Source organism: Danaus plexippus, chromosome 26 (assembly GCF_018135715.1).
Source record: "Danaus plexippus chromosome 26, MEX_DaPlex, whole genome shotgun sequence".
Taxonomy (NCBI): Eukaryota; Metazoa; Arthropoda; class Insecta; order Lepidoptera; family Nymphalidae; genus Danaus; species Danaus plexippus.
Window position 1 is genome coordinate 1,891,001 of NC_083554.1, and position 25,515 is coordinate 1,916,515.

The window sequence follows — 25,515 nt, forward strand, 5'->3', positions numbered from 1 at the left end:
TTGTTTTATGATGCTACTTTATAAAACTGCTCCGCAACCCGTACAAGTTTCATTAACTTCCAAACTAATCGTAACAGTATTAAAATCCAACGAAGTGTGTAATTTTATCGTAAACACTTAACTCAAATAGTTTCAGCCTCCAACTGATTATTTTAGTTAACTCTCCGTCTCCTCATATCGTTTATTCGAATCAATATTCATTTTTAAACCGTGATAACATCGAGGTAGCAAAAGATAAACATAAAAGATGCTGTGTTCAATGATGACATTTATTGAATCGAAATAAAAAACATTGTCTTTATATGAATATTATATTTACATTATAATAAATTTATCTATTTCAAATGTCACGGTAAAGTTCTATAGTTAACTGTTGTTATATATTCAATATATAAAAAAAATGTCCGGTTTATTGCGTTGTTTGAGTTAGCATGTGATATTATAGGTTATATGAATTAAGGTCTTCAGTATTGTACACTGGCGAGAGCTCGGGAGAGTGCTGCTTTGGCGTTTCCAGCGCTGACGTTTAGATTTCCACCAATAGCGGCTGCTCTCAAGAACTGCGGAACGAATAACGGTGCATATAAGTATTTATGATCATATTTTATATGTATATATGTAATTAAACATCGAATAGTTATTTAATTACCTCAGCGAGTGGTCCAAGGGCGTTCTGGCCGATTTGATTCACGTAACGGCTGAGAGAAGCGGTTACTGTGGCGGCCAGATTGTTGCTCCTGACGCTTGGAGCATTGTACATGCGCTTAGCTGCACAGTACTCTTCGTTGAGGAGACTGTAGAATGTAGTACAATATAAATAACTACCGCCAAATAGATATAAAAAAAATACTACGAAATTTTTAATATTTAAAATTAAGATTTCCAAGGAATGAAATTAATAATACGCCTGTCAATTCAACATCAAAAAAATAATTGCAAAGAAATAATTCATATTGAAAATAATGATATAATTGACAATATTCAATGATACTAAAAATTATAACATTGAATGCGACTGCTGATAGATTCTTGAATTGTTAAATTTTAATAACATACCCGATTTGGAACGGATTAGCGTTGTTCAAGATGTCATCCCAGGCTTCCTCGAATTGGTAGCTTCTGCCACCGCCGATACAGTTACCCCGTGGTCCAGACTACAAGTAGAAACAACAATTATTTTTACTATAAACTATATTGCTTCTACATAGATCAATTGAAAATTAGCGCACGATTTCTATGACATGATCCCTTGGATTATTTATCCTGTATTTTAACAAATTTAAATGTGAATTCCATTCTTTTCTCTTACACAATCAATTAGCACATAGCATGATAGATATCAATAAAGGATGAACCGATGTTCAGTTAGACAATGCCCTCTGTTATGATTAATGGAAAACTTTTGATCGACACTAGAGAATGCAATTCATGGCCATCCTAGTGTTTAGTTTGGAATGATGGATGAGAACAAAGGCTTGATATAACAGTTGCATCTGGATATTTGCTTTTTTGGATATCGAAATTCATAACCATTATATTCTTTCGTCTATTGTTGAACAAACAGAAACATTCAGAATATCTCTTTATGATTTTTGGGGCGTAAAAAACGCTGTTTATAATAAAAACACGTACCGAGTAACGGACGGAGTCAGGGCTGTTGACAAGTCGCACTATTGCGTCGATGTTAGCGTTGATACGTTGTACGTATTTGACGAGAGCGGATCTGAGACCGGCGCTGTTTCCGGTGCTGACGGCGTAGGCGTAGGCGTTGACTAACTATAATATGTTAAAAACACACGATAACATGTTAAACCAATATTATTTATGAGGAATATAAAGTAACTGCCCATGTGTTATTAAAAACACATCGCAAGATATATAAGTGATATATTTTATTAGGCAAAGTAACTCTCCATATGATTAGTGGCAATAGTTACCCACGAACATATTATAGGTCATCAATATGTGTCACTCTAATTTTTATAGGAAAGAAACGATAGCATTAACATAGCAATACGGAGAACCTTAAGACTTCTGATAGCCCACTTACGAACGAACACCAATATTCTAAGAATTGTAATTTATTTTCTCTTTTTCTTCGTCATCATCTTATCCAACTTCTACCACGAGTCCCGGTCTTGTGCCTTTTTACTAACAAGATTCTGCCACAGAAAGAAGGTTGGCGATCCATCAAGAGAGTGGTCTACCTAAGCTACGTTTAGTAATTAGGTGTTACCCAGTCGCCATTCGAGGATCTTTAGGCGATATAAATTCTTTAGATTATTCTAAAAATGGTGACAGTTATCCTCCTAAACTTCTTATTCTCCCCCAAGAACATAATAAACCAAACTAATTCTGATTGGAAATAAAGTATTTTTTTCAACTTAATCTAGATAAGTACGTACAGCTGCAGATTCGCAAGCATCACCAGGGATGCCATTGGCAAGTTCAGCGATAGCGTTAATTGCAAGCACGACTGCGGAGGCCTGGGAAGCGGCGTCACCACTGTTGGCTTGGTCATTGACGCTCTGGATCATCATTTGAGCGTACAAAGGAATATCAGCTCCATCGATCAGCTCGAAGACTTTGTCGATTAGCGCTCTATTGTAGGAAATTAATTAAAAATATTACCACAGATTAGAATAAAACGTAGAATTCATCAAGCCATCTTGAATTACAAAGCAACATTCCTTTTTTATTCTTTATTGTAATACAATCACATTGGATTTTTTTTTTAGAAAGCATTAAGTGTGTACTTACCTGGAGACAAGTTGGCCATTGTCAATCACTGGTCTTGCTTCATTGACGTCCACGAAGTTGACGAGTGCTGTTGGCAAGGCGAATGTGCTCTGAAAACATACCAAAAACCATACATGTAGGTATTAACTATCATATTTTCATTAATTTTTGCATATCCGGCTGTAAATATTACCAAAAAATCTTCTAGAAGTACGCATTAAATTAGCCTTCTGTTCATATGACGGCTGATCTTATATTCACACAGCATACACAATGAGATAAACCATTAAACTTAATGTGTTCCACGTTTTCTATTTCCTTCTGTGCTATGATTCCATTTTTCGTTTGTCACAGACGGGATAGTATGAGATCAACTTCCTACGAACCGCAACCCTATCTTCAATTATAGTTTTAAGTGCGTGATTTGGATACCCTGTTAAATTTTGTATGGGGCAACGTTCTAACGTAGCGTAATGTATATTAAATCACTTGTTATTTAATGGGGATTAGCAGCTTTTGTGGGTGGGTTTAGTGACGTAAAATTTTAGTAAACAACCTCAAAGACAGCTCTGTATTCAATCAATATATATTACGGAATATTAATAGTATTAATATTCATTAAATTAAGTAAATTCTGACGGAAGCTATTTTTTTTTTAAATAATAGTCTGATTGCTATTATAGCAACAAAATTTTTCTATAAGGAACTACATGTACTTGTAAACGTTATATTCTACGGAAAATTTAAATCGTAAAAATAAATATAAAAATTTCAACAAAAAATAAATGTTACAAAAATTTCGTCAAAATTAATAAAATGTTTTTTTTTTTTATTCTTCATATCCTTTACATCTGTTGCTTGATGAAATAATACTCTATTGTATATTTCAGAACAATTGCCCTAAAAACCGAAGTGTTCGGTTATCCAATTAATAACAAAAGAATATCAATTGGAAATGTACTTATAAAATATAGCAGTGGTTATTTCATAAAATGAGTTTGTTTGTGAGATTACATCAAAGCATCACAGATAACAAATCGTGACCGTTCGCTAACAGTGCTGTGACAGTTGTAGTCCCAAACGTATTGCTTCTGACAATCCAACAGTTTTGAGTCTCGGATGCCGAGATGCAATTATCTAGTAAACGTAACGTAAACATTTCAAAGGTTTTGCAGCGATTGACGGGAATACAGATTCCCCTTTCACTTTAACGTCCGCTGGCTACAAATGAAATTAAGCTAGCCCAGACCGAATGCCATTTTATATTCCGTTTGTAACAGAACTGAAACATATTTTATTATGAACGTTCATACATATTTCAGTTTTTTTTTTAACTTTAAACGCAGCAGTCATATTTATAGTTGAATTAAAATATATATATATATTTAATAACACACCTAGTACGTGTAATATAAAAGCAAACAGATTTATATGTAAATGTCTATGCTGGATCCACGACTAAATATATCGTGATCGATCAGTCAAACCCAAACGTAGTACTTATCATATCGTAATGGAATAAAATATCTCAGTTGGTATTTTGAAATATGTCAATACAAGGTTATTGATGAGATCCACGCGAGAGGTCGACGTTTATTTAAACGAATTATTTTAGTTACACACGAAAATACTTCGAATCTGTTAAATATGAACATTTGTTTTATATCTCATTTTATAGCTAATACAATTTTTTAATTACCAAAAGCTAATTAGTTCATTGCATAACAAGTAAATTTTGAAATTCTCACCTGGGCGAACAGAAATACCAAAACGAAGGGCAACATGGTGCAGGTCATTGAAAGACCCAACGGTATTAACTATACGAGTTTAAGATAAAATAACATGTATTTATACTAAAATAGAGACAAAAAGAATAAAATCACATCTGAACAAATACAGTTAACAAACATAATTACTTGTAATCGATTGAACTTCATTCAAACCTTATTGTATGTGGATAAAGCATGAAAATGTATGGCTATATCATAAAACAATTATAAGTAATACAAAATGGATTCCAAACAAAGCCCGTAATTAAATTTGCGCTTTTGTTTTGTCATTGTATTGTTTGCGACGTTGAACAATTGGTGAATTAAGATGTTCTTCGCTCGAACGTCATTTGTTAATACACGTATAAAACGTGTTTGAATTGTGTGTAGAAAACACAGGGTGTATCGCACATATTTTTATTGATGGTTTAATATATATATGGAAATTTTATATTTTATTACATTTTCATTCGAGATGAATAAAAATTTCGGCGTATTTATTACATTGAAATACATAAAAATACTTCTTCATAGTCTTTATTTTCATTTCAGACAATTTATTATAAATTATCATCAAAAGCGGAAATATTTGTACAAAAAATAAGTAATAACGATCGTTAACTGATATTTTGTGTAGGAAAGAAATTATTTTGAATCTTTTCTTTTATTAACTATAATATTTACGAGCGTGTTTTTAATTTTCCAATACACATGATATTTTACGAAGCTTAGAACCACCAGATTTTGTGTTGCCATACTGTCCCATCACCTCTCCGCTGAAAGGTAACTGGTGTCCAAATATTATTTATATGAAGCATAAAAGATATTAGTATATAAAGTGACTTCATACAATTCAAAATAAACACTATATACTTGATTGGTTAATACATAAAGAATATTTAATTCCTGTCCCATTTATCTCAAAATTTTCTAGTAATTAATATATATAATAGATATATGTATAGAATTATATGTTATTACCGCATACATTCGTTGAAAAATGTAGATAAAACATATTAGAATAAATATTTGGGAGTGAAACAATGGAGAGATGTTTTATAACAAAACAATTTCAGTCTTGATCCTTCAGATTTATGAAACATTTGTACTTCGTCGGAGTCTGTGAAGTCAAATACGTTAAACGTGTGACCGGTTCATTAACTTAGCGTTTTCATAGGCTGAAGCGATTTAATTTAGTTTATAAACAAATAATTGTTCTGTAGTCACAGATGTTTAATAAAATTATTACGGTAATTTTATTTAGGGACATACAAAATAACATACACACTCTGTATCTGTTGAAAATAAATTAATTTATTTTCTACATATTCTAAAAAGATTTTTTGAAATAACTATTTTAAAAGTCTGTTTATGTAATGTGAACGTGGTCTTAAACTGTAGATAAATGTGGAAGAAAATCTTTTGTTTCCAGCGAGTCTTCCATAGCAAATGGGGTGTTTGCGATGTTATGAGATGCATGCGTGGATAAAACTGTTGCATATACCGAAATGGGAAAATATAAAAACATTTTATGCATATGCAAAATTTGTTTCATAAATACATATAGGAAATTTTACACTTTATCTATTGATTTGTAAATAAAAAAATCCTATAATTTTAATATACATTCAATATAATTTAAACCCAATTTTTTTGTTCTGTCGTTTCTTGATCAAGACTATTAGTAAGCTAACATCTGACGTCATATTTACATAAAAAATTCAAATTTTCTCATGACACATAAAAAATGATAATATTTAACTATTAATAATTACAAACCAAAGTAAATCTGTATTTAGTAGAGATTAATTTCTAACAGATCGATCGTGACAATCTCACTCAACAGACAAATCCTGATTCATGAGATTTCAATAAATAATTTACCAAAAAAAATCAGCCTGCGGGGGAAGATAAGAAGATCTTATAAATTATTTATTAAGTTCAGTTGTTAGAGGCTTTGTCCGAGACGTTTATTCCGAATAACAGAATGAGAAATATTTTTCGGTAGGGTGACCATGATATCAACATTTTGGAAAACCAAATTTATATTTAATCAAATAACTTTAAAATAAACCTCGTGATATATCCCTATATTCGATGAAATAGTGTTTTATTCTAAACGAAAAACAGATATCTTCTGTGACAGTTTGTTTTCACTGTCAGTCGTAACGAACTTATCGTCAGGACAGCCTTTATCTAAGGGTTGAATATGGGAGTGACTACTGATTTCTTGATAACACTCGCTACCTCACCTAGCCTTATCTGCCCGTCTAGACTTGCATATTATTTTACAAAAAAAATTGAATAGCTAGCAATATAAAAAAACACCATTGGAACTAGCCTATCAGAAATAAGGCATAAATCATGACACCGGAAAACAAACCATATTCCATAAATAATATTGTTCTAAATCCTATAAAAACATTATATAATGGTCACTCTAACTCCAAGGCGCTTCGTATGATGTTGATAACAGATGTTAGGATGGAGATCTGTCGCGTCCAAATAATAGAGATATTAAATTCTCTCAAATTTTATTATATTTTTTTTATGTTTAAAAATATTTATAGTTTAATATCCGACTTATATGTTTCGTAAGTACTGTGAGTATAATAATTTAGTTATTTTCATTAGTCGTTCTTCAAACTTATTTAAAGGTTCAAAGAAAATCTATTCGATGAAGTTTTAATTATTAATTATTGGTCTATCATTGAAAAATATTTTGAAAAATTCATTATAATCGCATTTATGCATGTTATACGTATAATCGGTGGAGCTGAGCGTTTAAAGCGCTTTAGATAGGGTCCCCTTAAACCTACACCTGCGTCGCAAGTCCCAGGCGCTGTTGAAGCTCCTCTCGCACTGTGTATCTATGGAATGCTAAGCGGTTTCGTCTCTACATGTACGTACACACTTACTTTTATATTTTTAAGGACTTATATATTTTTAAGGACGGGGTCCCAGGTTTTGGACAGATTCCAGCCATCTTCTCTATTGAAATTGGCATATTTTCCAATTCCAATAGCCTTGCGGATTAACCTCGGTATGTACCTGTCTTCACGAGCGACTATTCCTTTAACGTGATATTTATAAACATTCAACGTTTGACTATAATTAATTCATTATTTCCAGTTCAATGTTTCATATTTAGTATCAATACAAACTGTAACGAATTCATAGTTATAATAATGATATTAACTATTTATTTTAAATTATATAAGTAATAATGAAGATATTATATTAAATTATTCTTTTAAAATGGGATACAAAGTTTTCGCTTTACCGTTTCATGCTGTTTTTTTTTTTTTGTGAAACGTGAAATGTGACTAAGGAATGGAGCCTAGCGAACGAAAAGCCTAGATCATGGATATCTCACAGCCAGCTCAAGTAAAGCTTTTTTGACCTAACATCACCTAATTTTGATATTTGAAGTACAGCAATTTGATTATTAAAAATTTTATGCCAATATCTGAAAAGATTTTAGCAAAAAAGTGCTACGTTACGAAATTTTTGATGAAACACTAAAACAAGAATAAATTTTTTTATACTTAGAATTTTTATATAAAATGTCTGCGTTTAAATGCAAGGAATAAACCACCAATACTTTGAGCCCTAATATTCGCTTAAATAAAGTAATATCACAAATTTTTTTTAATTGTTTACAACAACCTTTTTTAAGTTGTCATCCCGATAAAAATCTTTAAGTGTCCATTAAGATGAGTATCATATTAAGAGATCGAGTATTAAACAATACAATCTAGTAACAAAGTTAAAATGTCGTTTGATGTGAATGACAATCAACATAAAATACGTAATGATGGCGCAATATAACTTTGTTGTCACAGGTGTTCACTGAAGTGGATAACATCATTGTAGTTTGTGTTCAACTTCTCGTGGAAAGTGATTATTTTTTGAAAGATATCAATAAATCAATTTTCAGCTTTTATTTTGTGACTATTAAACCTGGTAGTGAATGGGAATATAGCCTCAGATGATACGTACTAAGTTCTATAAAAGACTATTCTTTTTGCCTTAAAGAATTCCAAATTGTAACTAATAGGGAACAAACACGCTGATAGACTTTTTATTTATAACGCAAAACTTCATCATTTTTCATGCATCCAGGAGATAGTATGATAAATCTGCTGCAAATCATACGCGAGGAACTTAAAGTTACAGGCAATATTTATATGATACAAAAATTAACCAAAATAAAATCATACGTAATCTTTATTTATAAATTTTCAATATTTAAAAATAATAATTTTCATATTCCGTTTTAAGTTTCTAAAACGCTACACTACTGGCGGATCGAAATGTGACGTCAGTGGCACTTATAATAATATTGTCACGTAGGCTGGATTTATGAATCCTGATACCTAATATTACTGATAAGTTTATAAATAAAATACAATAATATACTAAATAATGTAATATGTAATAAAATAAAATATATATTCCCTGCAAGAAATTTGACAAAAAGACTGCACGCAAACTTAGTTGAATGTATATAGTCCAACAATATTTTTTATTTTTGGCACTATATTTTATGCTGTAAGCTTTACATTGCTCTCATAGACTGGCTTTATAGATGGATCCGCCATTATCAGAGTCGAGTTTTATTTAAAAATGTCGAAGTTACCTTTAATAGACACAAGCTTAAAATTATTGAAAGCAAAATGATGAGTGTTCATTACCCAAGACAAGTAACGCTTCAGGCAGTGTCAGTTTTTTTTTTTTTCAATTTTTGAAGATTACAATAACACTGTTGAAAATATGAATAACAAACTTAGGAAATATTACAAAAAACCTGAATAAGTGGAAAAATTGTCAGTTCATTATTTGAGACGAAACAACTCAGCATTCCACGGATTCATCGTGCGCATGCCAGGTCCATGCGTTACAAGTAGAGGAGCTTCAAAATTACCTGGGACTTGCGACCTAGGTGTAGGTTGAAGGGGACTCTATCATACCCGCATTAAACGCTCACCTACACCACCCAAGCTCCTCTCAATACATAAATATGTCTGGTCTGGAGGCCGATGCACAAATATCCTCGGGGGTTTTGTATTGTTTTTCATACGTATCCATCATTATAGTCCAATCCGAAGCCGCTTAAATGATAGAGTAAGGCTTGTGGTTTGATTTTGTAGCCCTAGTGCCTTCTCTCACAAAATCTATTAATCGCTGGTTTGTGGTTATTTCTTTTTGCGCTCTTGCTACTGAAAGACTAACCGCTTCACAAATGAATTCTAAAACCTTATCGCGACGACGCGAGTATTGGCCTGTATTAAGGAGCACCCTACATCCCACTAGCCTATACAACTTTCATATTATTAGTTTGATTACCCTGTCTCCCGTAGATGTAGCTAGTTTTTTCGGTCCCTTCACCTCATGTCTCTAAATTACCCTGATCTGAGAGTCATTTGGAATAAAATTTTAGCAGTGCCGGCGACGAATCATGACTTAATGTGCGCTATTTTAGTGCTAATGGGATGTAAAAATGTCCTATGTACAAAAATCTCCTAAGTAACATGCAAAATAAACCGAAACGTGCTTTAGAATTTATTGAGTTTTATAAACTAAAGATACAAGTTCTTGTGAGGAAGTTCAACTTGCAACAGTTGACCAAAATGATTGTATTATCATTTCAAAAGCTGTAAAGCATCCTACAGTAAACAATTACATTCTACGTTGACTGAATCTATATTGGGGCAATTAAATTAAAGGATACAGAGACTATGAAAAAAGTTTTCTCGAAGAAGAAAAATTAAAAAATATGAAAAATTTAACTAAGTTAAACTCCACAGATTACAGATTACGTTTTATTGAAAGCGTCGATATCCTGAGATGAGATACAGAAGAAAAAAGGAGTTGAAGTGAAGTCAGAAGAAGTGAATAGGATTTTGCTATCGGAGATATAAAATTTGCTAAGCGTAGCAACAGTCATTGAATTAATTCTAAGATAAGCTGATACGTTTATCTAAATCAATATCTTTAAATCCATTCTAACAACTATAAACATGTTTATTTTCATTATTAGAGCATTAATATTTACCGAATTTCCTTTTTTTGGCAATTGCTTTATGTTACCAGCTTTATTTCTAGTTGCCTTTTTATATTTGGAAATCAAATAAGGAAGATAAAAATATGAGAATATTAGTAAACAAATTGTCTTATGAAGGTAGCTTGACATTTGATAATGGAAGAGGCGTGTACAAGTTTAATATAGAGTGACGAATAAATCTCTTTCATCTCGTTATTTATATAAATATATTACAATAAATGTAGTAAAAATCTTTGTTTTCTAACCGTTACATAAACATTACAATTTCAAAAGCTATCAGTGAAGCCACAACATCTCTGTATATATACAAGAAATATAAAAACTTCAATCACGAAAAGGCAGTGTTCTTAATTCATAGTACTTAGCAAGTATAATGAGATCTAAGATTTTCGCGAACTTTATTCATTTAAATGAAACTAGTATTTTTCGGATAAACTACGCGTGATTTATTTTAAGGTCGGGAGTATGTAGTTTTATACAAAAATAAATCACTCGTAGTTTATCCGAAAAATACTAGTTTCATTTAAATTAGCAAGTATAAGTTTGCACAAGAATATTAGTTTAAAAGTACATACAGTAAAAATTGCGTTAAATCGCTGCAACTGCGACCAATCCCGTGCCTTAAACAATAACAGGAAAGGTAACGCTTTTCACCAAATACTACAGCTTAGAACTCTTTCGATTTAACTTAAACGTGGCACAGAATACGGCAAAACTACACTTAGTCTAAAACTTTGTTCAATTCTATGTTGATCTTCCGAGAAATTTTATTATTCTTTTATATGTCGTGTAAAATATCGACTCACATCTCGTGCTAGTGTCTTGATCCTGATTCACTTTTAAGGTGTTTAGTATGTTACACTACTTCAAAAATTTTATGTCCACTGGCGGATCGAGCAACGAAACTCATTGAAAAGCAATCTTTAATATTAAGTTAGTGAGATGAGAATTTTTATTATTTCTAATACTTTACGATTCTCGGCGGATTTCGTAATTTTGATTAATTGGCCGTTTTTATTTAGACTATCAGAAATATTTTCTTCGTGGAATACGTTATTTAGTTTAAAGAAAGTACGTTTTGATTACGTTAATAAACAACAAATCTTAACTTAGGGGAGAGTGAAGTCAAAAGAGGCCATTAGTGAAGTGTTATACTAATGTTTTTTCTGAAAAAAAAAAATAACTTATCACAAGATTTAGAAGACTCATAACCACCGACAAGCATAGCAATTTCATCAAATTTAATTCGATTATAAGGTAGAAAGTATGATATAATGCAAAGAATTACATAAAAAAATATAAGAATATAAAAAATATAACGATTGCCTATAATAAATTAAGTAAGTAAATTAATAATATTGCTTTTTATAGTAATAATGTTGCTCTTATATTTAAAAAAAAATGTCGAAAACCAGGCAATTTTTATTTCTTCTTTCAGCAAATAGCATGATAGCTGCCAGTAATACTAAGGTCATATTATATAATAAAAAATCAAACTAATAATATGAAAAAAGTATTAAAAAGTGTATTAAATTAAATATGTATTAATCGAGGAAATTATAAAAACTATTTTAAACTAAATTGTTACCAAGCATAGGGAACTGAAGAAACGAATCACTAACAAAAAAAAAAATTTAAAATATATCCAAAAAATAGTTAATTGTGCTGATATAAAACTAATAATAAATTAATGAGATCTAAGATTTTCGCGAGTTTTATTCATCTAAATGAAACTAATATTTTTCGGATATACTACGATTGCATTTATTTTTGTAAAAAACTACATACTTCATACATCCCGTCTGCCCGTGATCACGATTGCTAAAAAAGTAACCGAAACGTGGGGATTATGTAGTTTTTTAAAATAATAAAAATCCTAAAAATATTAGTTTCATTTAAATAAAAATAATTTATCATTTAAACATATTAATGGACAAAGATGTGACCAGAAATTCTCTATCACTCATTATATTCGTGTATGAAAGCTGTTAAATTTAAAATGTCTGTCATATTATCAACGCTTTTGAAAATTATTTAGCCGGAGAGCGATTCGTACAAATGGTGTCACAGTCGTACTGATCGCAATATTCATCAGGCGTAGTGCTGACTGCAGTTTGAAAAACGTAATAGTTACTACATGCATCCAGAGTTCCTTACAGAAATTTTTCAAAGAACAACAACTGCCTACTTTTTATTGTAATAAAATTATTTTGTAATCACTATTATAGGTTTTATTTTAATTCGTACGTTTAAAAAGATTATTTAAGTCACGATCTGTATAGATGCAAGTTTACGTGTATAGATTTGTAACCACATTTTTCATCTCAAAGAAGAGCTTAAAATGAGATTCTAGACTGTTGTTCCTAATTTTCTTAGTAAAATTAACGATACTAAGAGGTTACCAAAACAAAATTTTAGACGAAAAATTAAAAATATATATACGGAACCCGTTGTATATGTCCATGAAATATTATTTTAGGTAATAACCTTTATGGCACGTGAATTATTTGTTAGCCGACTGCAGTAACGTAGGTACGTAATTGAATATTTAAAACTAGACATTTTTAAGCCAAAAAATTTATTTGAAATCGTGCTCGGAATGAAAAATTTACTTTTTGGTAACTAAATAAAGAAACTGATATTTCTCCTTATACCATACCTATGTAAAGTAGGTAATAATTCTTTGTAAATATTAAAAATTTTACATATAGATTTAACTATATGTTCTGCAATTTAATCGAGTTTTCTGTAAATGCTATATTCATGTAACTATTGCATTGAAAGTAAAATTGTTGTCTGTAATCAGTAATAACTTATCATATATTATTACCAAGTATTAAAATTTACCTGAGCCGAATCAAAGATTAACTATTGAGTTGTTTATACTGAAAACCATTCGTTTTAGTTTAGCTTTTTTATAAATTCTTATCTAAACATATATATATATATATGTATGTGAAATAAAAAAAATATTTAAAAATTACTTTATTATAATTTAAGTGTTTATTTCATTCAGACAATCGACGTTTTCACGGAACAATAATAAAATTAACATATATTTATAACTCTCACGTATTTATAATTTTATTTAACAGCATTAGAAAGGTATTGTCATATTATCTAATGTTAAATAGGAATTCATCCAAGATTTTTAACCAGCTCCTTAACGAGACGGATGTCTTTTTTATCATTGAAATCTTCCTCATCCAGCTCGGGGAAGGAAGACGTGGACTGAGAGCGAGCTACCGAAGGAACGGGCAACTCGAAAACGAACAGGCGGATCTGTATAAAAATATACACATAAATATATATACAGTCTATATACTAAACATTGTGTTATAGACCGATTTTTTCCTGATCATTCTAGTAATTTCAAATCAATTTTTTTTTTCGTTCAATAAATTACTTACTTAAAGTCTAGAGATATAAAATTATTAGTACCATAACGAAAAATGTCAACGACATACTTTCTGAATCTATTTAGATAAATGAAATTAGTATAATTAGAGTCTTTGAAGAAAGATATATTTTTTAATTGTTGCTCTAATTTGATCGTCCGATTTTTGTTTCTTTTTAATCGACTTGATGTTATGTCTAATTTATACCGATTTAAATTTTTATTCTTGAAAATACAAATTCAAAAATGGAACATTGATTTTAAAAAACGAAACACAATTTTTTTTAATATATCCTATACCTTTTAAACAGTTCCGTTGATGTATTAGACAATGCTTGAAGCAGTTAAGTTATATCAAATCAAACATTAATCCTAACGAATAGTACACAGTAACCTAAATGCTTTTTATCGTGCATAAAGCAAACTTGTAAGACAATCCGCCCAAAACAACAGTGTAACTAATGTCGATACGGAAGCCAAAAAAAAGAAAAACATATTACGTATTGAAACGAAACTATCGTGTCGATAATTAGACGAGTAACCGAGACGGGATAAGCGATATTTCGCTCGCTATAGCAAGTTACCTTGTGATTCACAGCCCTAAAGTTCTGGAGCAACTTGAGGCCGGAGCGTTTCTCAGTTGGATGAGAAATTTGGAATAAACGCAGCGCCCGATAGAACTACAAATAAAATTATTCTCATTCATATAATGTTGGTAAAAAAATAATAATTAAATTATAAAATTTACTCTGAAATAAAACTTACAATACTGGAAATATTACGAATTATATATATCTGAATCATTTATATGTTATCGTTTCTTTAAATAAGCCGAGACGTAAATTCCTGTCGTGTTTATGAACTGTGATATAATTATTTAAAAAAAAATGTTCTAATACAAATATTTAAAAAAATCCATTACATATTCCTTATTATTAATAGTAACTAATTTAACCTTTATAAAAAAAAAACATCAGAGAAATTATTTTTACAAATAAATCAAAATAGTCATCAGCAATTAGGTCATATATCGACTTTGTGACAGACAAATACACGAAGAAAAGTCAAACAAAAAAAGCTTTGATATTTATTCCCTTCATAAAACTGTTCGCAATTAAGATGACAATGAATTAAATGTTTTAGAAAGGATTAACTTTCACTTTAACATACAATGAAAATAATGAAATATAATTAAATAGAGATACGTTTATATAAATTAAATGAAAGCCTAGTTTTTGAAACAGAAGTATTTTGTTGGTTTGATAAAATGTTACTGACTTATAACGAAAGCAGTGTGCAGTCGCAAGTCTATCTAACGAGAATATATAGCGGGGGAGAATAACAGAAATATGGTTTCCGAAAACACATATTTTGATTTTGAGAGCGTTTAAACCGTTATAAGTGGTGTACAAATGTTCATGAGCTAAAAGAAAGGAAATAACAGCCTTTGGGGAGGTTATATAAATAAAAATAATTACCTTAATTTTAACATAATACATACAGATATGCTAATTTAAAATTATATCTAATGTAGGTATAACAAAAAGATATGAATTTATTTTTTTACAAAATATTTACTGTTTTCTATATTTTATATATACATTAATAAGGTAATTTGAATTAAGCAACTCGATAGTCCAGCTTTAAACCGTTAAAGAACCAAATTTAACGTGTAATAGATATTAAGATTTTTTCTTTGGGCATGAGGTATATGAAAGACAGGATAAGGGAGGTCAACACGTGACAATCTAACTCATTCTGCCCTTGACCACAGCACCGGTTACTTGATTTAATTGTTCAAGGCAGTTTTACGCACGCGATATAATAGCTGCGATGTGTCCGACGATTTACCGAGAGGTGAATAATTGTGTTTAAAATATTCAAAGTTCTTTTTCTCAAAGCGAAGGCGGATAACAGTAGACAAGATACGTAAAAAAACGTTAGAATAAAGATCACAAAGATACGAGCATATTATTAACTTTTGTAACAAATTTTTTGAACTCTTGGTACATAAATAAATAAATTAATTAATTCATTAAATTTTGTAGCAAATAAAACTGAAGCTCTATTATTTCATTAAAGATGCCGAAGAAAAAACATTAACGGGATTTAAAATGTTGACGGGTACAGAATGATAGTGTTTTTCTTCGTCAACCATAAAATCTCGATCTTTACATAATAACTTGTGTCAGCCGTTTGACATTCCTCGTTGGATGTCAAAACTTCGATAAACAAAAGATTTTTTTTTTTTGGTATTCAGGCCACAAAAATGACAAAAGTGAAGACCGCACGTAAAAACTTACGATACATGATAATAGATCTAGGAACTTTCTGATCATGAAGAGAAAGTGGAAATTTAAGACATGCACGGCAATGAAGAAAAAAGAAGAAATAAAAATTTTGATCTACAATTATATACAGAGAAAATTATATTTTAATAGTATTTTTATTACATTTTACATTAATTTTTATTAAGGCCGAATATACATAACATTTACACGGAGTTTTACTTGCTGTCTGGAGATTCAGTTTTCCTCAAATAACTGACAAGTCAGCCATAATATCCTTCTGTCATCCTTCCGCTGACATCACTCACATACTAACTTCATCACGTGGACTGAACCAATACATTGTTTATTAATTGAATATTTTATATTATACAAATCATGCATACGCTATCTTTATTACCATTAAAACTTTCTTCCAAATGACTTATGCTATATTTGAAACTAGTAAATTTATTAATTTTATTACCATAAACTATTAACTGTTTATTATTATAATACAATAAATATATATATATAATAATGAGATCTAAGACTTTCGCGGTTGTTCATTCAAATTAAACTAACATTTTCGGATTTTATTATTATTTTTTAAATTACATAATCCCGACATTTTGGTTACTTTTCAGAAGTGATCACGGGCAGACGAGGTGTGATAGTCAATCAAAATAAAATACGCGTAGTAATCCTAAATTATTAGTTTCACTAGAATTGAGACTAAATTAATAAACGATTAGGTCACTTATAAAGAAAAAATATGACAGAAGCTTACCCGTTGCAATAAACACCAAGTATCTTTATAGTTCTGGAAGAATACAAGAGGTGTGAGGACTGCTGCGTAGTATGCTGCCTCTCTGTCAAGGGGATCGTCACCTTCTGACATCCCGTAGACACGAGCTCGAAACTTGTGAAGGAACTCTTTGTTTGAATGGTCCTTATCGAAACTGAATACAAAAAAATATTATTTCACAAATATAAATTGTTGAAATAAATCATCATACAGTCAAATTTATTTTCATCGCTCTCAAAGACTACTTTTTACAAAAAATTAAAACGACCAAAAAAAATTTATATTTTTTTTTTTGGTTCGTGATTTTTAAATATTCTTTAAATCGAGTAAATCCTATATTGTGTCTCCATTGTACTGAAATGGTTTATATTTTTATCAGCTACATGTCTAAGACATTTTCCTAAGCCACTTTTATACCACAAGCGTGCGTAGTTCATAATTATTTATTACTATGTCAATATAGCGTGAAAACGCTTGACAATATCCTTGCTGGAGGGATGAATCTCCAGACAGGGCTCCCTGATCTCCGACCCCTTGGAGTTCCGGTACATCCACCTGTCCTCCAATGTAAAATCTGGAGTCAATTCTTCCAAGTCATCTCCTAAGGACTGACACTGCAATATTTAAATTTAATGTGTATTCGTATCAAATTATCGATATAGCAAAATTCTTATAGTTTTTTTTTTGTATTGATTTCTTTCAGAAAGAGATCTTCCATTGGCGATTTCTTCTGATATATGAAAAACAATGTTTCTATTCTCAATTTAGATTTTGAATACGAATGAAGGATAAAATAAGGCTCTCTTTTATTTTAAATATCCTCACACACAAGATACTTGTTAAAATCAAAGATTTACTATCAAACACTATATAAGCTTTTATTCAAAACAAATATCAAATAATAAAGATATTTCATATTAATCTAGACCAAATTCAAATTAATGAAATCGGAACAGAACTGGATACAATTAAATTCAGAGTCTTTTAGGTTATTTAAAGTAAATTTTTAAATAAATTTCACAGATTTATTATATCTATTAATGCCTTCAGACTGTTATCTCACCGCTAACGCAAACCAAACAAAAACATTAATCCATTTTCCCATATTTTCTGTTTAATTTCACTCATTATTTAACTGTTTAATTTCACATTTACAAACCACTCGATATCTAACACATAATTTAACAATTGAAAACGTCAACAAAATTTACATATCCAAATCTAATATTAATCATCAGAAACACAAGGGGAATACTCTGTCATAATTTACGTACTCGGCCATTTTCTTTTTATTTGACAGTATTTTCATGCAGACTAAATTTTCCAACTTGATTTATATATAACCTTCTTTTAATTTTTGTAAAATCATTTATTCGTTAAATCGTATCACACCTAATAGGTTGTAGGGACGGCAACAACAGCTGATTTATAAAGGGTGTCCCAAAATTAACGCAAGATTTGAATTGCGTTAAATTGAAAAATCTTGCGTTAAATTTGGGACACCCTATATATATATATATATGTATGTATATATAAAATTAAAACATTTCTAAAGCTCATTAATTAATACACATACTATATGTTATTTTTAAGTTTTCTTTCTTATACACAGCTGTGCGATCATCAAGTCACTCATATATTTTACTCTTCCTTGTTGGTTATCTGGAAGAGATCGCTCGTTAGCGATAAGACTACCAAGATTGTACATTTTTATCTACTGATCATTCTAATAGTTGTTAATTTCAGTGTGTAAAATAAAGAACATTAGTATTATAAATTGAATTAAAATACATAGTTACATATTAAAAAAAAACTTTTTAAATTACTGTATAAGTAATGTGAGTGAGATGGTTCAAATCCTGCTCTGCTTGTTGAAACTATCATTTCATATATTCTGTTGAATTTAATCTACCTTACAATGAATATTAGAAGAATAATCATATGAGTATTTTATTATAATATATTACGTAAAGGGTACACAATAAAAAAAGTAGTGCGCACTGAAATATTTATTTATAAATACATAAAAAATAAAGCGATGCATCCAAAAATAGTTTGGAAGCGCCGTTAGTAACGACAGAGATACTGTCATCCATAACCTCATACCCTGGTGTCGTCTCCAGATTGTTTGCAGACATCTCGAAATCAAACTGGCAAATAAAAATTTATGTCATTTTATACAATTTTACTTAAATTTTATAATTTCTTTCACGTACTTATATGTCACAATAAAAGCAATTTTCACAATGGAAATGTTATTACCATTATATTCTACAAAGGCATACATTTTTATTTAAATTAGAAATGGTTTTTTTTTTTTAATTATTATTTTTCATATATTGTTACCGCACAAAGCTTTCCGCTTTCAGTCTAACATTACTCTATACAATTTAATTAAAAATATATTCAGAAAGACAAAGCGCCGTAAAAAATCAGATTCTAAAAAAAAAATTACATTGGAATCAAAAAAGCATTCAAATTCAAAAGGAGCGGTATTTTAATATAATTCGAAATTTAAAAAAGCTACTAACTTTTTGATGAGCGCGCGGTTTCATGGCGTGTTTCTGTGTAGTTGTGTCTGTGGGGGCCGGCTGTAAACTTTATTTTATGACACAGAGGTCGGATAACATCGGAAACTTTGTAGAGAACTACAACTAAAATATACAGAGTATAAAAAAGGTACTTGCATAATAATATATATATATACAAATGAACTCAAAATTGTCTTTTACTGCAATAATCAATTACGTTTCAATTAATTGCATGGAACGTCTCAAACCGACAGCGGTCTCTCAAGCTATGATCAAAACAATTACTCATTATCGATAAACATATATTATAAACATATCATTAATGGGATAATACGAACTTTTAAGCCAAAATATAAATAAGACATAATATTATAGCTTTACACCTGAAATAATATATCTGTTTATGTTTAATATATTCTATAAATAAATAAGTATAAAGAATCTGTCTGCGTAGGCTTGTAATTAATTCTTCAAGCAGTTAAAGTACTACAAATTTTATGATAATATATATATATATATATATAGCTACTTGTAATTGTTTGTCTATTTTTCTGCTCACACTATCTTCATAATTAAACTGAATTAAAGGCAAATTATGTTTAATAACTAAATTTTATGCAAATTTTAAAAACCCTCTACACATTATTGTCATTTAATTATTATACTGGTAAAAACTCTTTTACGTCATTTTGATTAAGGGTTGTTACTCATACCCCGCTGGAACAATAATAACTAGACATGATCGAGAACGTTTACATTAAAAACCTCCTCAGAATCGGTTACTTCGTTTCAGAGCTACGGTGCCACAGACAGACAAACGTCAAACATATAACAAGCTCTCTCTGCGTCGGGTGTTAAAAAACAGCTATTAAAACCTTAACCTTATTTTTCTTTGGCGGTTTGACCTTCTGATACATATTCATCGGCGTTATGTTCTGTATGAAGTCTTCCATGATGAAGCGAGCCCGCGCCATCACCAGCTCGAGGGTCCGCATCCGCTTGGCGATCTCATGTGGCTTGGCGTTTGACAGATATATATTCATCTTGACAAACCATACACAATAACTTACCCAAAATACTATTGCTGTTTTTCCACAATTTTGGATTGTCCTCATAATATACTTATCTACTATAATGTTAATGTTGAAAAAATAAATCAGGCGGTATGAAGACAAATCTATCCAGTTTTTAATAAAAAAATATATATTTAAAATCTCTTTCAGAAATATAAATTTTTTATTGAGAAAGAAATTGTTTTTGTTATCTTGTAAACCCTATTTTAAGTCGCCGTTGTATATAACATTTCTACAGAATAAAATGTGTTAAATAAATACAGATCATTTTATGAATGAACTTCTGCGGATATAATTGGTAATTTCTTTGCTACTTTAAGATATCTCATATTGATAAACGGAATCTGTGTCAGTTACCGTATTAATGGGACACCAGCCATACTTCCTGGTTAGCGAAGGGTCGGTTATCAGCATCCATATAACAGCGATGATCTTTGGGAAGGTGGCGTGGGGTTCACCCATCATCATCGACGGTGTCTTCACCAGGGAATCCAAGTCGGGTTCAGTTTCGAAGATCGACGTTTCGACCAGCAGCTTCGCACGTTTCAACACTTGGACCAGTTCCGGAACTAACGCGCTATCATCTCCTTCTAAATTTCTAACGTACAAATCATAAACTCTCAATTAATACGGGAGCATAGGACCTAGAACTTCCATATTATAAGACTTCAGTACCGAGAGAGATGTAAATATCATATATAAAATATTTTAAGCGATATCACGAACATGTAGGACCATTTTTATTTCGATCTCTGAAATTATACAATGGTATCAATCTAAAATACTAACTTCAACAATTCCAGCATGAGCCTGCCGATTTTGCCAGTAGTTGGACGCGGGTAGCTCATACAATCTGAATTAATAACTTTTATAGATGGCGCTTCAGTTTCGAAGGCCACAGCCAGCTCTCGTTGCCTCGAGTCTTCGGCGGCCAACCAGTCCAGGGTCAGTGATGAACGGTAAGCCGCTATCCCGGATAATGTAGATCGAGTCACATTATATCCATGGTAGTAATATTCCTCAGTGTTGCACTACAATAACCGGGATATTAACTCAATTGGAAGAAAATACACATTTCGACAATTTTTAGCCTGCAAAGGGCTGAGAGAAATAAAATGCCCATCCAATATTTAATACCAAAAAAGAGATCAAAGACGACATTAATGTTATTTCTTTTAAGAATGTTAATATTACCCAAAGTTAGCTTGGATACTTAATGAAGTAGATTTTTAAAAGTTTTCTTATTACTTGCTCTTTGTTAAGATAATCCTCTCAATAAGCAAGAATACATTTTAGGCGCATCTTCAGAAATTATAATTGAACAAACTTTTTCAATTCCGTTTTCTTTTCAAGTGAAATGACGGCATAAATGACTTTATATAAGTCTACGTTAGAATATAACAACAAAAGAAAATTGTTTCTTTGTTAACAAAAAAAAACCCTCATATTATTGTTCCGTGGATTCGTTAAGTGATTTTTTAAAACAATACAAATAAATGCTCGACTTCGACTCGTGACGCCGCGCTCAACATAAAACACAACTTTGTCATATAAATTGGGATAACGACGTTATAATATGAAGTTAATCGAAAAAGAAATAAACATTCCTTGTTTATCCCAAACACTGTTTGTAAGGATAATGAGATTGCTTCGATAGCGCCTTTACTACGTTAGATTTGACGTTTTGTGTAAAAGAAAAAACTTGTTTAATCATCAATTCTTTTAGAGCCAGCCATCCATTTCCCCTTTTCAATAAGCTACACGGAAAATTGTCCTTGATGTGTTTCCGACATACAATAAATAAGAAAAAGAGCGGACAAACTCGAAGCACAAAACAATATTAGTGAAAATTGTTTCTTATTATTAAATTTGTTTACATATTATATTTTATTATAAAAAAAAAATACTTTGTTTAACTTCTCATATCTTTTAAAATAAACAGATTTATTTGAGTTCCCCGCCCTAATGGCCGCCCTAAATTTCGTGGGTACAGTACTTAAATTGACATTGAATTTAAATACAAGCTTTTGATCGCTGCTTCGTCCGTTTAAAATTAAATTTTAAATGTATAATTCAATTTGAATAATTTAATTTGTATAGTCGAGTCCTATTTATAATTATTGTCATGGTGAAAGGGGTTCTTCACAGATTAAATTAGACAATAAAACATAACGTTTATCGTTTAAACTTCACGCAAAAAAAATGCCACAGCTTTGAGCATTTGCTACCACAACAAGATTTCAAGGGAATAGATGGAAATAAAATCATTTGCAAATCAAAGATTATGAACCAATCAATAGAACAATTAACGCGATTTCTAAACAGATAAAATAAATCAATTGCCTTATAGAAGTCACTATTTTTGACACAATAAAGGAGGCTAACTAGTGTTGTGCTAGCTAAAGTTAATGGAAGTGTATTTTAAATTTTTCGGATATGATTAAAAAAAAAAAAAAACAAAAAAATAAGCATTTAAAATTATAATTTGGTTTTGAGCTTTTTTTTATTGCTCGGTTCATACCAAGCATAAACAACGACATTGATTTCATTAACAATTAATCAATTGCAAAAAGATAAATTTTATCACTAGAAGGTTCTTTATAAAAATCAAAGCTACCACTTTACAAAAATCAAAGTTATTTCTATAAATTATAAAAATGTTAGTTTAAATTCAATGCCAGCGTTTGATATAGAAAATGTTATGAATTGAAATATTTTCTTTCCATTCTCTCGCTACCATCCGAGTTTCTTTTAACAAATAGGGTATGAGAATAATAATTGACTTAACAGCAAGGGGTTGATTTTGAGGAAATAAACAAATTTAGCCCGTAAAGATGGTTAATGGCCCATCACTGAGGATAGCGTGTTAGTGGCTAGAAGCAAAAGAGGCTTTATTACACATAAATAACGCTTCCGCATCTTTTTTATTTTGTTTTATAAAATTTATGCAATTTCATTACAGTTCACGGCGCCATATTGGACGCGTTCTTCGGTTCAAGGTCGGTTTAAAATCTGTTATTAAGTGTCCATAATGACATTTGATACGAGGCATTTGCAATAAAGTACATATGTATTAATATAGTAAAAATAATTTTCATTTCATTGTCATTTGAACAGTCTTAACAAAATAAAACTTAATAAATTTTTCAGACCTCATAAATGCTTACTTAATATATTGTTTGACTGCCACAGACATTGCTACACAATGCTAGTCTATAAAGCCGCAAACGCTCGTATAAATAAATTATTTACCTCACATTAGCGATTGCCTGCGCCATTACATTAATAGTAGAAACGTGCTTAACTACGGAATGAATGGTTAGTAGAATGTTGAAATGTGCTGTTCGAAATTTAGATAATATGTATGGCGTAATTGTGATTATAGATGGTTAAAATCTAAGATACATTATGACCTTTAAAGTAATATTAAAAAAGAAATCTAAATATAAATGACGTACAGAACACATTAAGTCTTAAAATTCGATGTACAAACAACTGAACGTATTCGTGCATTCAGATTCGTTCAATCATTCCCGTTTATTGCGTCATCATTCACACAATAATTGACAAAAAGGGCGTTGGAATCCATTAGCAGGCAGGTGATCCCAGCCATACATTTATGGGGCTATAAAAGCGAGTAATCGTAATTTTTAGATTACAATCTGAACATACAAAGGGTTGGAAATAAAATGTTTAGCTGTAGACCGTTGTTATATTAACACTATCTTCTCTGACTCGTTGAACGACAATGACGGATGGCACCAGAAATAACAAAAAACTGCCGCACTTATTACTGAGAATTAATTAACCATATATTACATTTAGCAGCGGCTGTTTATAATAGATTTTTTTTTAAAGAAATTTTCATTTAAATAAAACCGGTATATTTTATACATAATGTGACAATTTAATTCGAATGAATAGTTTTTGAAAACGGCCTTACAGATATGAGATTGCAATTCATTCCAAAGAAATTATTGTTACGTGATATTCCAAAAATCATAGGTGCAAATCCTGCTTCAGTGAATGATTGATTTTATATTAGCAATATGTTGATTTAATAAAAACATAATTATATGAAATAATATAGATTATATACTGAATATATCATAACTTCAAGAGCCAAGAATTTAATATGAATTTATTGAACAATTATAAAAAATAGAAAAAATGGCTCTGTTCGTTTTCTTCAATTTTAGGTTTGTCAAGAATACTTCCCTTTATATAGTACATATACGGTAAATTATGTAGAAATTCTAATCTTCTATCTTCTAGAAGACTTACACTTCAAGACGAAATCTTCTTGAAGTATAGGTAGAGGCCACGCTGACCAGTGATCGAATTCAATAGGAAGAGAAGGAAAACATTTCAAGCACAGAATTTGTAATATAATGTCGTAAAACACCAGAAGATTTAATAAAAATATTAAATTGTATCAAAGAGCATATAATAAGGATGGGGCTAAACGATTATAAAATTCCTTCTAATAATATATAGAACCAAATATATCAGTAATTTGAAAACGGCCTTACCAAAGCAAAACACGACAGCAAAATAACCACTTTCTTGTACATGTTACCACAACAGATTTCGATAGGATCATTTAAAAAAGACATACACAAATAAAAACAGATTACGTGTTATGTCACGTCATATTACAATCATTCTGACAATTTATGTTTAAGAAACAGAGTATAAATAAAATAGAGGAATAAAATAATACGTCCGAAAAATAAAACCGTTGGCATTAGCAAAACATCACATGATTCCAGTGCTAATGAAGCCATAGTCTAAAAAAATATGTGCGTGGAATACTTCCGCGCGGAAGAAGTGAAACGTCGTTATGTTGGAATCAAAACAGGAA

General features: G+C 30.5%; 3 protein-coding genes across 4 annotated transcripts; all 3 read right to left on the reverse strand.

Moving 5' to 3' along the window:
• Positions 1-248: 248 nt before the first annotated feature.
• Positions 249-4,594, reverse strand: LOC116774247 (fibroin light chain-like). The gene is made up of 7 exons (XM_032666905.2): positions 4,488-4,594; positions 2,761-2,849; positions 2,406-2,601; positions 1,633-1,776; positions 1,057-1,154; positions 650-794; positions 249-560 (listed from the first exon to the last, which is right to left on the reverse strand). Exons 1-7 carry the CDS (start codon positions 4,533-4,535, stop codon positions 465-467), a joined length of 816 nt encoding a protein of 271 aa, XP_032522796.1. The 5' UTR covers positions 4,536-4,594; the 3' UTR covers positions 249-464.
• An 8,977-nt stretch (positions 4,595-13,571) lies between these two features.
• On the reverse strand, positions 13,572-18,325 carry LOC116774248 (uncharacterized). Its single transcript, XM_032666906.2, has 5 exons — positions 18,111-18,325; positions 17,498-17,661; positions 17,030-17,201; positions 14,557-14,652; positions 13,572-13,857 (listed from the first exon to the last, which is right to left on the reverse strand). The coding sequence occupies exons 1-5, from the start codon at positions 18,150-18,152 to the stop codon at positions 13,714-13,716; spliced, it is 618 nt and encodes a 205-aa protein (XP_032522797.1). The 5' UTR covers positions 18,153-18,325; the 3' UTR covers positions 13,572-13,713.
• Positions 18,326-19,041: 716 nt separating this feature from the next.
• LOC116774246 (uncharacterized) lies at positions 19,042-25,325 on the reverse strand. 2 transcript variants are annotated; one of them, XR_009753237.1, is made up of 6 exons: positions 25,184-25,325; positions 21,441-21,682; positions 21,009-21,249; positions 20,460-20,621; positions 19,579-19,701; positions 19,042-19,197 (listed from the first exon to the last, which is right to left on the reverse strand). XR_009753237.1 is itself a non-coding variant. In XM_032666904.2 (6 exons), the coding sequence occupies exons 1-6, from the start codon at positions 25,265-25,267 to the stop codon at positions 19,057-19,059; spliced, it is 930 nt and encodes a 309-aa protein (XP_032522795.2). In that variant the 5' UTR covers positions 25,268-25,325; the 3' UTR covers positions 19,042-19,056. The 2 variants fall into 2 exon arrangements, 1 of the variants encoding a protein (XP_032522795.2); XM_032666904.2 differs by having other exon boundaries at positions 19,579-19,638.
• Between the last annotated feature and the right edge of the window lie 190 nt (positions 25,326-25,515).